General features: G+C 37.0%; 1 protein-coding gene across 6 annotated transcripts in view; it reads right to left on the reverse strand.

Moving 5' to 3' along the window:
* FBXL20 (F-box and leucine rich repeat protein 20) overlaps positions 1 to 13,915 on the reverse strand; it is a 94,461-nt gene that overhangs the window by 20,169 nt on the left and 60,377 nt on the right. For all 6 annotated transcript variants that reach the window (XM_042916618.1, XM_042916619.1, XM_042916622.1 and 3 more), the window contains 4 exons: positions 8,978 to 9,032; positions 6,599 to 6,673; positions 4,762 to 4,856; positions 3,325 to 3,393 (listed from right to left, as the gene is read on the reverse strand). In XM_042916618.1, coding sequence (XP_042772552.1) covers positions 3,325 to 3,393; positions 4,762 to 4,856; positions 6,599 to 6,673; positions 8,978 to 9,032 — 294 coding nt within the window. The remainder of the gene's footprint in view (positions 1 to 3,324; positions 3,394 to 4,761; positions 4,857 to 6,598; positions 6,674 to 8,977; positions 9,033 to 13,915) is intronic.

Consider the following 13,915-nt stretch of genomic DNA (forward strand, 5'->3'; position numbering starts at 1 on the left):
ATTTTTAAAGTTTATTTATTTTGAGAGAGACAGAGGGAGAGAGGGAGAGAGCATTCCAATGCAGGGCTTGATCTCACAACCATGAGATCATGACCTGAGCCAAAATCAAGGGCTGGACACTTAACCACTGAGCTACCCAGGCACCCCATGCTTTGTTGTCTTCTTTAAAGGAATGTCAACTTGGCAGGCAGCTAAATTAGGTATGGATCAATTTGACCCTGAATTTTTTCTTTTAACCTTTACTGGGACAGGTCCAGTCTAGCTTTACTACAAAGGCGTGACCTTTCTGAAGTCTCTATTAAATACCCCAAGGTATTCAATGAACATTCTTCATTTTGAACTTCTCTCAGCCTTACCTAAGCTCTGGCAATTTCTCAGTTTACAGTTTCCTGGTAATTGTTCCTTCCTTTTAGATGTTTTCTACCCAGCTTCGTGGGGTCTCAATACGTCCATTTATAGCTTACTATTCATCCAGATCAATGTAGATTTCTGTAGCCTTTTTGAGTAGTTCTCCCATCTTAAGATAAAAATTCCAGCCGCTTTTGTCTTCCTGAACTCTGATCTCTTATTCTTCAAATCAGCCAGAACCTTATTCTCCATTTGGGTTCTTTCTCCTTATACCATCATCTGGAAAACACCACCAGGCAGAAAGCCAGGGTGGTCACAGGGCCCACCTAATTGCTCAGTCCTGTGCTGCATATTGTCCAACATCTGAAACTGGTTCTTTGATATGTTTTGTACAGTTTTACAGTTGTTTATGGCAGGAGGGCATTTATTGTCATGGCAGAAGCAGAAGTCTCCATTTTTGCTTTTTAAAGTTTGTGTCTTTTTTCTTATATATGATGCTTAAAATATTGTGTTTCCGAAGTCACTAGAAGCAGCAAAAATCTGAACTGGCCAGTGGTTATTTGATGATTTTAAGATATTAAGTTTTTTTATAGGAGTGATAAAATTAACATGCTTATGTTAAAAGCTTTTATCTTTTAGAAATATATGCTTACAGATTAAAATAATATGATGTCTAGGACTTTTTTCAAAGTAAGAAAAATTTGGGGATATAGATGACACAAGACTGACCATCAAGTGGTAATTTCTCAATTATCAATTTGAAGGTGGGTGATGTATTCAGTACACTGTTTTGTCTACTTTGGTATATATTTAAAACTTTCATAAGAAATAAAAGTCAGAGCGCTGGAGTGGCTCAATCGGTTAAGCATTTATCTGACTCTTGATTTTGGCTCAGGTCATGATTGTACAGTTCACTTTGTGGGTTTGAGCCCTGCATTGGGCTCTGCATGGAGTGTAGAGCCTGCTTGGGATTCTCTCTCTGTCTGCCCCTCTCCACTGTGCTCTGTCTCTCTCTCAAAATAAATAAATAAAACTTAAAAAAAAAAAAAAAAAAAAAGAGGGGCGCCTGGGTGGCTCAATCAGTTAAGCATCCAACTTCAGCTCAGGTCATCTCACGGTTTGTGAGTTCAAGTGCCACTGTCGACACACAGACCATATGTCTCCCTCTTTCTCTGCCCCTCCCAGCTTGTGCACTCTCTCAAAAATAAATAAACGTTAAAAAAAAAAAAAACCCAAAAAACTTATTGCTTCTTGGCCTTTTGGCTAAAATCAAGTGTAAAAAAAAAAAAACACCTTAAAAAAAAGAAATCAAAAGTCAGTAGAAGTAATTTCTCTCTGTGTGGTTATAGCTCCAACTTGATATGATTGGGTTCATGTGTTTTATTTTGTTTTCAATTTTTAGGGACTGCTTTGATTTCTTTTTGACTTAATTCATATTTTAATTATGTATGTAAAACATTTACATAGCTATTAAAGGAAAACTACAAAACCTGATACTTCAGAGTCTTCCTTTCATCCCTGTCTCTGTGTTTATTCTCTTACCCACAGGTGACCATTTTTACTCATTTTTATAATCTTTAAATTGTTTCTTTTTGAAAATATAAGTAAACACGGGTATTTACTGGCTCTGCAAAAAGTATCTTATACAAACTCCTCTGCAGTTTGCTTCCTTAACTTAAACAGTATGTCCTAGAGATCATTCCAGAATACTATATACTCTCCTCATTCCTTTGATTTAACAGTCCTCTACTGATTGATATTTGGGTTCTTTCCCATATTTTGCTATTGAAAATAATGTAGTATTTGTTATTACAAACAGTAAAAATGAATAGCTTTGCACATAAATTGTACTACATTTCTGTCAGTTTATCTTTGGTATATAGAATCGATTCTTAGAAAATTATTCTTAGTGTAAATTATATGTCACTTTTATTTTTACCAAAGTAGCCAAAATTTCAATCTCTGAATATTAAGTATTCAAAAGAAAAAAATAAACAGGTAATTTATCTAAAGTAAATGGAGGGCTACTGGTATAAAGTCATGGTTGGGGGAGGAGTTAGATATGTTACTCATGTTAAAGGTCAAATCAATCCACAGAAATAACACTTGTTAGAATAACCACAGTAGAATAACCATAGTTTTTGTCTTTCAGACATTTTTTTTTAGTAAAAGTTAATAATGTTGTGACCTCAAAGAAAGTACTAAAATAAACAATCTGTACCCTCTGTTTCAATTCTAAAGATCCCATCTCTTTCATGAGGCCTTTCCGAACAGGAACATTCACTAAATAATCCTGGCCCCCTCCCTGTATAAACATGTTTCCTCAATGGTTTCACTTCATCTCATAACAGGCAACAATTTCCCTATATAATATTTAAATGTTATTTGATACATATCATCACCAATAAATAACCTGGGACTGAATTGGGCAGGGCAGGGCAGGGGCTGAATGTTTTTTATGTCTACCTTCCACATCTATTAGGTCTGTGACAGTAAGCTCTCAAGGATGAACAACTGTTTTATTCCATTTATACTGTACCTGACACAGACATAGCACATTTAAAGGATCATTTAACAAATGCTCTCAGTATCGATGATGACAAGTTGTTTCATACGTATTTAAGATTTTCTATCTTTTTACAGAATTATTGGTTTACTCTGCCTTTTGAATGAAAGCTACTAGTATCTTCTTGAAACATAAGTAGTCCTAGTAATTTCTAGTATTAGTATCCCTACTGCATACACACGGACTCCAATTTTTAAGTTTCACTTTAAATATCAAGATAGGATTTGGGTCAGATTCGAAAACTAGTTTCTTATGCCATTTCTATTTTAATGTTTTCTCCTTTCAAAATATCTTTCCTCTGTAAGGTCAAAATGAAATTTGCTAAATATATTTAATGGCCCACATTTAAAGCTAGCATAGGCAGGAAACAAGGGGCTATGATTCACCCCTCTAAAACATAAAATACTTACGCATCTGTAGTCTTCGTACACCCATTTAGATTCAGTACTTCAATGTTCCTACAATTTTGTGCAAAGGTCCTTTACAGGGAAGAAAGTTAAAGGTTTGAAACAAAATAGCCACAATTTTAAGCATTACAAAAAATAATAAAAGATATTATTGGTAATATTGGATGTTGATACAAAAGTAACTCACAATTATGAAAATAAATTCATTTTCAACCACAAACTTTTATTTTTATTTTTTTTTAACACGAAATTTATTGTCAAATTGGTTTCCATACAACACCCAGTGCTCATCCCAAAAGGTGCCCTCCTCAATACCCATCACCCACCCTCCCCTCCCTCTCACCCCCCATCTACCCTCAGTTTGTTCTCAGTTTTTAAGAGTCTCTTATGCTTTGGCTCTCTCCCTCTCTAACCTCTTTTTTTTTTTTTCTTCCCCTCCCCCATGGACTTCTGTTAAGTTTCTCAGGATCCACATAAGAGTGAAAACACATGGTATCTGTCTTTCTCTGTATGACTTATTTCACTTAGCATCACACTCTCCAGTTCCATCCATGTTGCTACAAAAGGCCATATTTCATTCTTTCTCATTGCCACGTAGTATTCCATTGTGTATATAAACCACAAATTCTTTATCCATTCGTCAGTTGATGGACATTTAGGCTCTTTCCACAATTTGGCTATTGTTGAGAGTGCTGCTATAAACACTGGGGTACAAGTGCCCCTATGCATCAGCACTCCTGTATCCCTTGGGTAAATTCCTAGCAGTGCTATTGCTGGGTCATAGGGTAGCTCTATTTTTAATTTTTTGAGAAACCTCCACACTGTTTTTCAGAGTGGCTGCACCAGTTTGCATTCCCACCAACAGTGCAGGAGGCTTCCCATTTCTCCACATCCTCTCCAGCATCTATAGTCTCCTGATTTGTTCATTTTGGCCACTCTGACTGGCGTGAGGTGATATCTGAGTGTGGTTTTGATTTGTATTTCCCTGATGAGGAGCGACACTGAGCATCTTTTCATGTGCCTGTTGGCCATCTGGATGTCTTCTTTAGAGAAGTGTCTATTCATGTTTTCTGCTCATTTCTTCACTGGATTATTTGTTTTTCGGGTAACCACAAACTTTTAAACATTGATCTTTTTGTTGACCAAGGTTACAATTACCCTACCTTTGAGTTAACAAATTAAGAACAATTTTTACTCAAGACTCCAAAAGAATCATTTATGATATGAGGAATCTGGCTTTTGGCAGGAGGTATTTGTTCTTGTTTTATTCTCAAAACCATACATCCCAGTACTGGATATTTTTGTGCTATAAATAATATGTGTATGTTTGGCTTCAGAATAGCCTAAGAATACACAAAATTACTTTAGCTTTTTCTGGGTGAGATGGTGCTGTTCTTTACTTATTCAAGAAGATCAGTTAATCAATAGTCATGTTCTTACCTTAATGCATTGTCTCCTACTCCAAGACACCCACGAAGACTTAACTTTCGTAAAAAGCCCCCACATCGTTTTGAAATATTCTCCACTACCCGGCCCTGTAAAGAAAAAACAGGTAAACAAAAATAAGCCACCACATTGTTTTTGAAGAGAACACATCATTTTTAATAATCTATAAACAAAGGCTTCTACTTGATTTAAAAACTTAATTAATTCAATAAAGAAATGTCAACTTATTTGAGAAAGCTTTCCTGATTAACTTATCTACCCCAAACAGGCTCAAACCCTATTTGTTTATTTTGTTCAATTTGTAAGGCACTCTCTAGTTGAGGAAATGGTTCTCTGTAGTTCTGTAGTTTTATGCCACTATGTTAATGTAGGCTGCTCTACTGGTCAAACTGCAGCTACTGAAGGACATTAGCTTCCTTGATTATTTCTGAATCCTCTCCAAAGTGTTACTAGAGTACTCTGAACACAGCAGAGACTCAATGGACACTTATCAAAAGCTTGCTGAATGATTCTCTGGGCCATGTTGCTTTAAACATTTATATCCATGAAGAGTAGACAACTGTGAAAAATATAAGAATCCTGCATAATGTCAGTGGCTATTATTCTAAAAGCACTTTCTGTAGAAATGGAACGTTCTGTGTATAACGGTAAATTCATGTGAGGCTTTTTAAAAGCTTTTTTTTTTCTATTTTTTTTTTAAATGTTTATTTTTGAGAGACAGAGTGGTCAGGGCAGAGGGAGAGGGGGAGACACAGAATCCAAAGCAGGCTCCAGGCTCTGAGCTGTCAACACAGAGCCCAACGCAGGGCCTGAACTCATAAACCTTGATATCATGACCCGAGCTGAAGTCAGATGCTTAACCGACTAAGCCACCCAGGCACCCCTTTTTTCTATTTTTTTAAGTGCTTGCTTATTTATTTATTTATTTATTTATTTATTTATTTATTGAGAGAGAGAGAGAGAGAGAGAGAGAGAGAGAGAGAGAGAAAGCTTGAATGGCAGAGGAAGAGGGAGAGAAAAGTACAGAGCCTGCTATGGGACTCGATCATACAAACTGTGAGATCATGACCTGAGCTGAAAGCAAGAGTCGGACACTTAACTGACTGAGTCATTCAGGTGCCCCTAAAAACTTCTTATATGGATCCACAAGTTTCACTGCAACTTATAAAAAAAAATTTTTTTAATCTAAATCTAAATCTTATTTTATTCTTATAACAAATTAGGAAGCTATTATTTCTCCTGACAAGAAAACCAAGGACCCCCGAGCTCAGGTTCATGTTAAGATTATTTTAAGCTTAAGCCATTATCCTTCTCCAGTTTAGAGATAATAGGCTATACTAAGATGAAATACAGGGGAAAAGTGAGAAGGGGAAAATAATTCATTAAATGATTTGGCTTTATTCTTTTTTTGTTCTCCACAAAAACTGTCTGTAGGCTCCCAAAAAACCAAAATGCTCATCTCAAGAAGAATTTATGCAAATATCATCCCCCAACAAACTGTTAAGTCTACTCATTCTTCAATAAGAAAATATAAAAAGACTTCCTTACAATGAGCAAATGTGTTCACATTTCCACCACAAAAATAAAAACAAAAAATTGTAGTCCTATTAATACTAAATAACTTAGTATTCTATAAGTAAAATAGTTCTGCTTATTCTCAAAAACTGAGCAAGCTGTTGGGAACATTGCAAGTTCCCATGAAGTTCAGATGCACTGAAATTAATAGTTTCTCTCTCCAGGGAAAGGAGATTTATATGGTTGGGGCTAATCTGTTCCATGCTGTAATTACATTCTAACATGAGAAATGGGGCCACACACCACATAATTATACCTCAATATCCCTCTGGAAATCAAACAGGTCAATTCGCTGCCAGTTACTGCCATCCAGAGCCAGAACATTCCAGGCCTGTTTTGAAGAAAAAGAGACAAAATGAGCAGAAGCTCAAGGGGGGAAATCAACAATATGCAAGTTCACAATTCAAACTAATGATTGAAATTGACCAAAAAATTTCTCAGCACCCCCCCATCCCACGCCCACCACCATTAACTCCCAAAAGGTCTGTCCTATTTCTGATTCATAGTTTACCCAATTAGATTATCTCAAAAATGAGTGGGTATAGAAACTAGCAGCTGGGGTGGGGTGGGAGGTTGGGGGGAGCTGGGAAAGGACAGGTTGTGATAAGTATCCTAATCAGAAACTCTTTTTCTAACTGGAAGATTTAGTTTCTAATTTGTGTGGATCATTCCGTATTTTAATGAGAAAGCCTTTAAAAGTTTTCCCTATTAAAGTATAAACAAAAGTCTTAGTATTGTTGAGTTATAAACTTAGCATATCACCTCTTATTGGAACACACTGAAACAGAGTCAACACTGAGATACAAGAAAGGAAACTGTGCATGACAGGTTCCTTTCTAGAGTCCCCCCTTTTTTTTTTAAGTTTATTTATTTATTTTGACAAAGCAAGTGAGCAGGGGAGGAGCAGAGAGAGGGAGAGAGAGAATCCTAAGCAGGCCTAAGCAGGGCTAGATTCCATGATGGGGGGGTGGGGGGCAGGGGAGGGAGAGGGCGACAGAGGATCCAAAGCAGCTTCTGCACTGACAGCAGAAAGCCTGTGGGGCTTGAACTCACGAACCATGAGATCATGACCTAAGCCAAAGTTGGAAGCTTAACTGACTGTGCCACTCAGGCACCCCTAGAATCTTTTTTTAAAAGAACAAATTCATTAACTACTTAAAGTACAGAGAACAACAGGATAACTACTGATGTGCCAAGTCTCCATTTAATGAAAATTGGTGTTGTGCTTTCCTTTAAGTTAAAACATAATAGGGAAGAGAAACCTACAAATGAAAACAATTAAAATTCACTCAAATCAACATTTGTGACATGAGACCCTGTAACTAAACATGTTTAGACACTGGCCTGGGTATTTTGTTTCTCAATGATGACCTCAGCTTCATACAGAGATATTAAGGAAACCCTATTCATTTGTACCAGCCATGTCTAAAGCAACCACTCAAGTACAGGGGACAAAAAAGTCATGAAGAGAAAACATCAGAATACCGCTGATGGTTTCCAAAGTAGCTGATACCCAGATTTAGTAGGTTTTTATGATGCAGAATTACATTAAAGTTAGCAAGACACCGTGAATTTTTGATGGTAAGTTTTATGGGTTATTTTGAGGGAAGTAGTGTTGGTTATTTGAAAACCTGCACACACCTACAAAGATAAAAACCATACTTTACAATAGAACCGTGTTATATATCCAGCACCTAGGACTGTATCTGATACACAGTAGTTTCTCAGTGTTTATTAACCGAAAAAGCAAAAAGCCATTTCCAGCTTATAAAAAAAAGATGACTGCAGGTGTTCATTCATTTTAAGTTAATCATTATATATCTGTATTACAAAAGAGAGTTGAATGGTTCATAAAACAAATTTCCCATAACACAACACAGAATCCACTCTATATTAGTAGCAGCCAGTAAGATTATGACGTTTCAGTTTTGTCAAACAATGTCAATTAACAAAAATAGATAATTAAGTGAAATAAAAAACTTAGAGAATGCCCTATAGTTTTTTAACAAATTAATTTCTAACTATTATCTTTTGATAATATGAGAAACTGAAAACAATTGATAATTGAAAGTAATATGGGGGAAAAAATGAGAATTAGATTCTCAAGAGCCTCTGGGTGTGGGATATGTGTGTGTGTGTGTGTGTGTGTATAAAATGAATTAGGAAAACTTAATGAAACACTATTTTGTTATAATTCAGAGGAGAGCCTAACCTTTTGATTTGCATGTATAATACTTTTTCCTTGAAAATGTTTCCTGTTTACATTACACAAATAGTCAAGAGTTCCAAAAAACTGGGGAGCTTGGGTGGCTCACTTGGTTAAGTGTCTGACTCTTGATTTCAGCTCAGGTCACAATGTCAGAGTTGAGTTCAAGCCCCGCACTGAGCTCTATGCTAGCAGAGGGGAGCCTGAGATTTTCTCTCTCTCTCCCTCTCTCTCTGCCCTCCCTCCCGTCTCTCTCAGAAAAAAAAGAAAAAAAAAAAATTGGTATAGACATATAGTAGAATCTTACTATAGAATTACATGGGTTTGGGAATGCCATGGATGAAATAACATTCTCTGAAACATACAACATCTGAAGTAAATGATCTGCCTACTACAGATCTCCCCCATAATCACAACAATCATTCTTACCCTGGAGACCTGAGCACAGCGACACAAGGTAACAACATCCAGAAAAGAAAATATCCTAAAAAGAGAGGGAGACAAGCTTTATTATACGATAAATGAGTTTCTCTTGATTTTTACCTATAAATAACTTGGCTATGTTAATACATGCACGAAAAGAGAGAAGTTCTTTTGAACAAACACAAAAGCTGGAGCAACTTACAACTTAATACTGCCCATATAAAACGCTGGGCAATCTTTTACTTGAGAATGTACGTACAAGTGCCATACAAGTTCAATTACTTACATCAAGGGATGATAAAATATTTCTAGCTGCTATAATTTGTTAAAAGCAAAAAAATAATTTTCACACTTCTGGCTATCCAAAAGAGGGCTAGGGGAGGGATAACTTTATAAAGAATTTTATGGTTATGAGGGAAAAAAGATTAAATAATAGAGTAACTCTTAAAAATTAGTGACTATAAAATGTTAAATCTCTAATTCTAATTTAGGAAATTATAAATCTCATTTACCACATTAATGTCAAGAAACACTGCCTAGAATTTTACTCAGTCTTACAGAGGTTAAATATTTATTTTGAAGCATTGTTATTGGAAATAATTGATTTGCTTAAAGTGTGGTGACTCCCTACACTACACTACACTAGAAGCCACCTGTAAAAACAGGCCAGAGCATCCTGGCAATAAATGCAAGGGTCGTGTCTTTTTAAAGCCCTCCTTACTCATGAGCACCTGTAAAGGTCATTTTAATCTGAATAATAAGCTAAACTCTTTTGCAAGTAGCAACAAGTGTAATATAGTATATGCTTTAAAGGTTTAAGTAAATTAAAGTTAATTTTGCTTTAAGAATTTTATAAATTCTCTGGGCACCTGGGGGGGCTCTGTCAGCAATATTTCATGCATATCGTAATCTTATATGTAAATCAGTATGTCAGCTATAACGCTGGAATCCATTTTATTTTTATTTATTAAATTTGTCTCCAGAGTACTTGAGATGGCTTGGATCAGGAGCAAATAATAATAAATACAAATAAACTATGAGGACCATGAAAAATATTTTTTAAAGTAGAAAACCAAAGCCAGAAAGGAAACAGATGTGCCCTTGGAAGAGTTTACATAGTTGCTATAGAGGAGTCTCACATTTAGTTTTAAATTTCTTGGTAGCATAAACAAAATAATATTCTTAACAGAAAAGAAGAAACATATACATTATACCATAAAATCAGAGCTCTTTCTAGCACTACTTTTTTTTTTTTAAGAATTTTTTTAAATGTTTATTTAATTTTGTAAGAGACACAAAATGTGAGTGGGGGAGGGGCAGAGAGAGAGGGAGACACAGAATCCGAAGCAGGCTCCAGGCTCTGAGCAGTCAGCACAGAGCCCGATGTGGGGCTCTAACTCACCAACTGTGAATCATGACCTGAGCCAAATTCGGACACTTAACCAACTGAGTCTCCAGGCGCCTCTCTAGCACTGCTTTCTAAGAGAAATTTCTCAAAGGAGTCTACTTAGATTTGGTGGATAAAGTCCCAAAGCAAATTCAGTCACAGATTTCATATGGTCACATCTTGTAGCACCTTTATAATAGTTAAAAACAAAATAATAGTATATAAAAATGCATGCTTCTGACAGTCCAGTTGATCCAAGGTTGCTTTTGGCCACAAGTAATAGAAACCCTAACCGAGATGGGCTTAAACCGTAAGGGAGGTTATTTCATACAAAAGGAAATACAAAGAACAGGCTGCCTGCATCTCAAGGTTAATTGATTTAGGGGATCCACAATGTCATCAGCAATTTTCTGTTTATTCTGCTAGGAACAGCATCAGCTTGGTCCTAAAAGCTCTTTTCTTTATAGGCACAGGATGGATGCCAGCAAATACTGGATCAACATGTGTCTTTGTTCACTCTGAGGAGAGAGATAGGCAGGCATTTATACTGCAATAAAGCCTCTTCTCAGGTCTCATTAGCCTAAATTGGCGTAGGCCTTAACCAATCACTGTGACAGGTTTAGACTAATTAACTGGGCTGAAGTGGATGCTAGAAAGTCAATTACAGTGCCCACCACAGACAGAATATAGCATACTTAAAGGAATCATGAATGTCCTTCAGACAATCTTCTATAAATATTACTTCTCTTAAGTTTTCATAAGATTAGCACAAGGATTATATTTCTTATAAGGTCCTACAACTGAAATATCCTTAGTTGTGGATTGATGATTGATCCCTGTACTTCAAATCAGTGAACAAGTATATCTGTCATCCTTTGATGGAAAATAAAAGGCCTAACCATGACTTCACCCCAATAAAGCACCACCCTAACTTTTGCACTGAGTTTTATTTCCTCAAGACAAAATTATAAGTTATTTCCAGCATGTCAACAAATGGTTAATGAATTGCTCAAAATTCTATACCACAGAGCATAGCTAAGATGACTTTTGTTTGGAAAATGTTCATAGAAGGTGATATGGCCAGTTGCTCAACATAGTTAAAAAAAAAAAAAATCAGTCTCATTAACATTCCTATAGAGCTTTTCATTTAGACAGAACTTCCCTGGTCAACTTAGTCTAGCTAATAATTAAGCAGCTTATTACTTGTACACCTGAGGAACTCAATGGTTTAGTGTGCTACATGGGATTTCCAGATATGAATAGATTAGGTTTGCATAATTTCTAATCAGTATAATCTTGGTTAGGTAACTGTAAGTAGTTGGATAAAAGACCAGTTGTCTGATGTGTCCTCTCCAGATCTGTAACAATAAAATCATTTCAAAAACACATGAGATACTTGTTTTTCTATTCTTTACGGCCAGGGGTATGCATCTGGCTTATTTAAGAGCAGTTTTGCATTGAGATTCAAGTTAAAAAGGAGACAAAAAGCACAGCCCTAATTTCAGACGCTGAAGATGATCTGATCTTGTGGAGGTTGTGTTTGCCAACTCTGACCCACTTATTAATGTGGAATGTATGGTCTTTATGTTCACATTAATAACCAAATATGTATAGAGAGCTCTTATAGTTTAATCCGTAACAGAATCTAAACCAAAGAGTCAAAGCTCTTGTCCATGATAGCTACAGGTAACATACATTGCTTTTAGCAGAATTCTTCACAAGATCATGAATAACCAAAATGTCATAATTATACCTAAAGTCCTCTCACTTACAACAGGGGTAAAACCTGTATCTAGTAAACCTACATCTGTAGTTTGACAATAAAAGACACTAGCATACAGCTTTGATGAACCGTTCCTGCAAACTGATGGTCTCTTGTGAGGAATAAGAAGTTTGCAATTTTGAAAATGTGGTGTAGTTTCCACCAGACAGTAGACAAGTATCAGAACTTTAAATTCGGAGCAGGCCTTAACACATCATATAGCCAAAGATCTTCATCTAGTCTCTTAAAAAAAAACTTTTTTTTTTTTTAAATTTATTTATTTTGAGACAGGGGGAGAGAAAGAGAGAGAGAGCAAGCCAGGGAGGGGGGGAGACAGAGGATATGAAGCGGGCTCTGCATGGAAAGCAGAGAGCCCGGTTGTGGGGCTCGAACTCATGAACCGTGAGATCATGACCTGAGTCGAAGGCAGACACTTAACCCACTGAGCCACCCAGGTGCCCCTAAAATTTTTTTATTTTTTTAAAGGTTTTATTTATTTTTGACAGGGAGAGAGACAGAGCACAAGTTGGGGAGGGTCAGAGAGAGAGGGAGACACAGAATTGGAAACAGGCTCCAGGCTCTGAACTGTCAGAACTGAGCCCAACGCGGGGCTCAAACTCACGAACTGTGTGATCATGACCTGAGCCGAAGTCAGATGCTTTACCAACTGAGCCATCCAGGTGCCCCCAAAACCTTTATTAACAAGGGGCGCCTGGGTGGCTCAGATGATTGAGCGACTCTTCATATCATCTCAGGTCATGATCTCACAGTCCAGGACTATAGAGTCCTGTGTCGGGCTCTGAGCAGACAGCACAGAGCCTGCTTAGGATTCTCTCTTTCTCTCTCTCTCAAAATAAATGATAAACTCAAACAAAAACAAAAACAAAACAAACACTTAGAAAAATACAGGGGCGCCTGGGTGGCTCAGCCGGTTAAGCCTCCGACTTCAGCTCAGGTCATGATCTCACGGTCTGTGAGTTCGAGCCCCGCGTCGGGCTCTGTGCTGACGGCTCTGAGTCTGGAGCCTGTTTCGGATTCTGTGTCTCCCTCTCTCTCTGACCCTCCCCTGTTCATGCTCTGTCTCTGTCTCAAAAATAAATAAATGTTAAAAAAAAAGAAAGAAAGAAAAATACAAAGTGGTAAACAAATGGCTTTCTTATCCCTGCTCTCTCAATACCCCCTGCCAAAAGCCTATTCTTCCCTCCAAAGGTAGCAGATGTATCTACTTATATCTAGATACATAATATAATATGTACAGTACTTAGCACGTCTTCATGTATGCATATTTTATATTTTTCAAAAATGAAAACATGATATAAATATGCTCCCACAACTTGTTTTTGTTTCTGTCATTTAATAATTTGACATCTTGGGGCACCTGGGTGGCTCAGTCATTTGACCATCTGACTCTGGATTTTGGCTCATGTCATGATCTCACAGTTCGTGGGTTCAAACCCCATGTCGGGCTCTGTGTTGACAGCTCAGAGCTTCCTTGGGATTCTCTCTCTCTGACTCTCACCTGCTTGCACTCATGCGCACACTCTCTCTCAAGATAAATAAACTTAAAAAAATATATAATCATTGACATCTTTTTAGGTCAGCTCATGTAGCTCTACCTCATTCTTTATTTATTTTTAAGTTTTAATGTTTATTTATTTTTGAAGAGCAGAGAGACAAAGCGTGAGTGGGGTGGGGCAGAGAGGGAGACACAGAATCCAAAGCAGACTCCAGGCTCTGAGTTGTCAGCACAGCACAGTTCAGGGCTTGAACTCATGAGTGGTAAGATCATGATCTG

The sequence above is a fragment of the Panthera leo genome, chromosome E1, assembly GCF_018350215.1.
Source record: "Panthera leo isolate Ple1 chromosome E1, P.leo_Ple1_pat1.1, whole genome shotgun sequence".
Taxonomy (NCBI): domain Eukaryota; kingdom Metazoa; phylum Chordata; class Mammalia; order Carnivora; family Felidae; genus Panthera; species Panthera leo.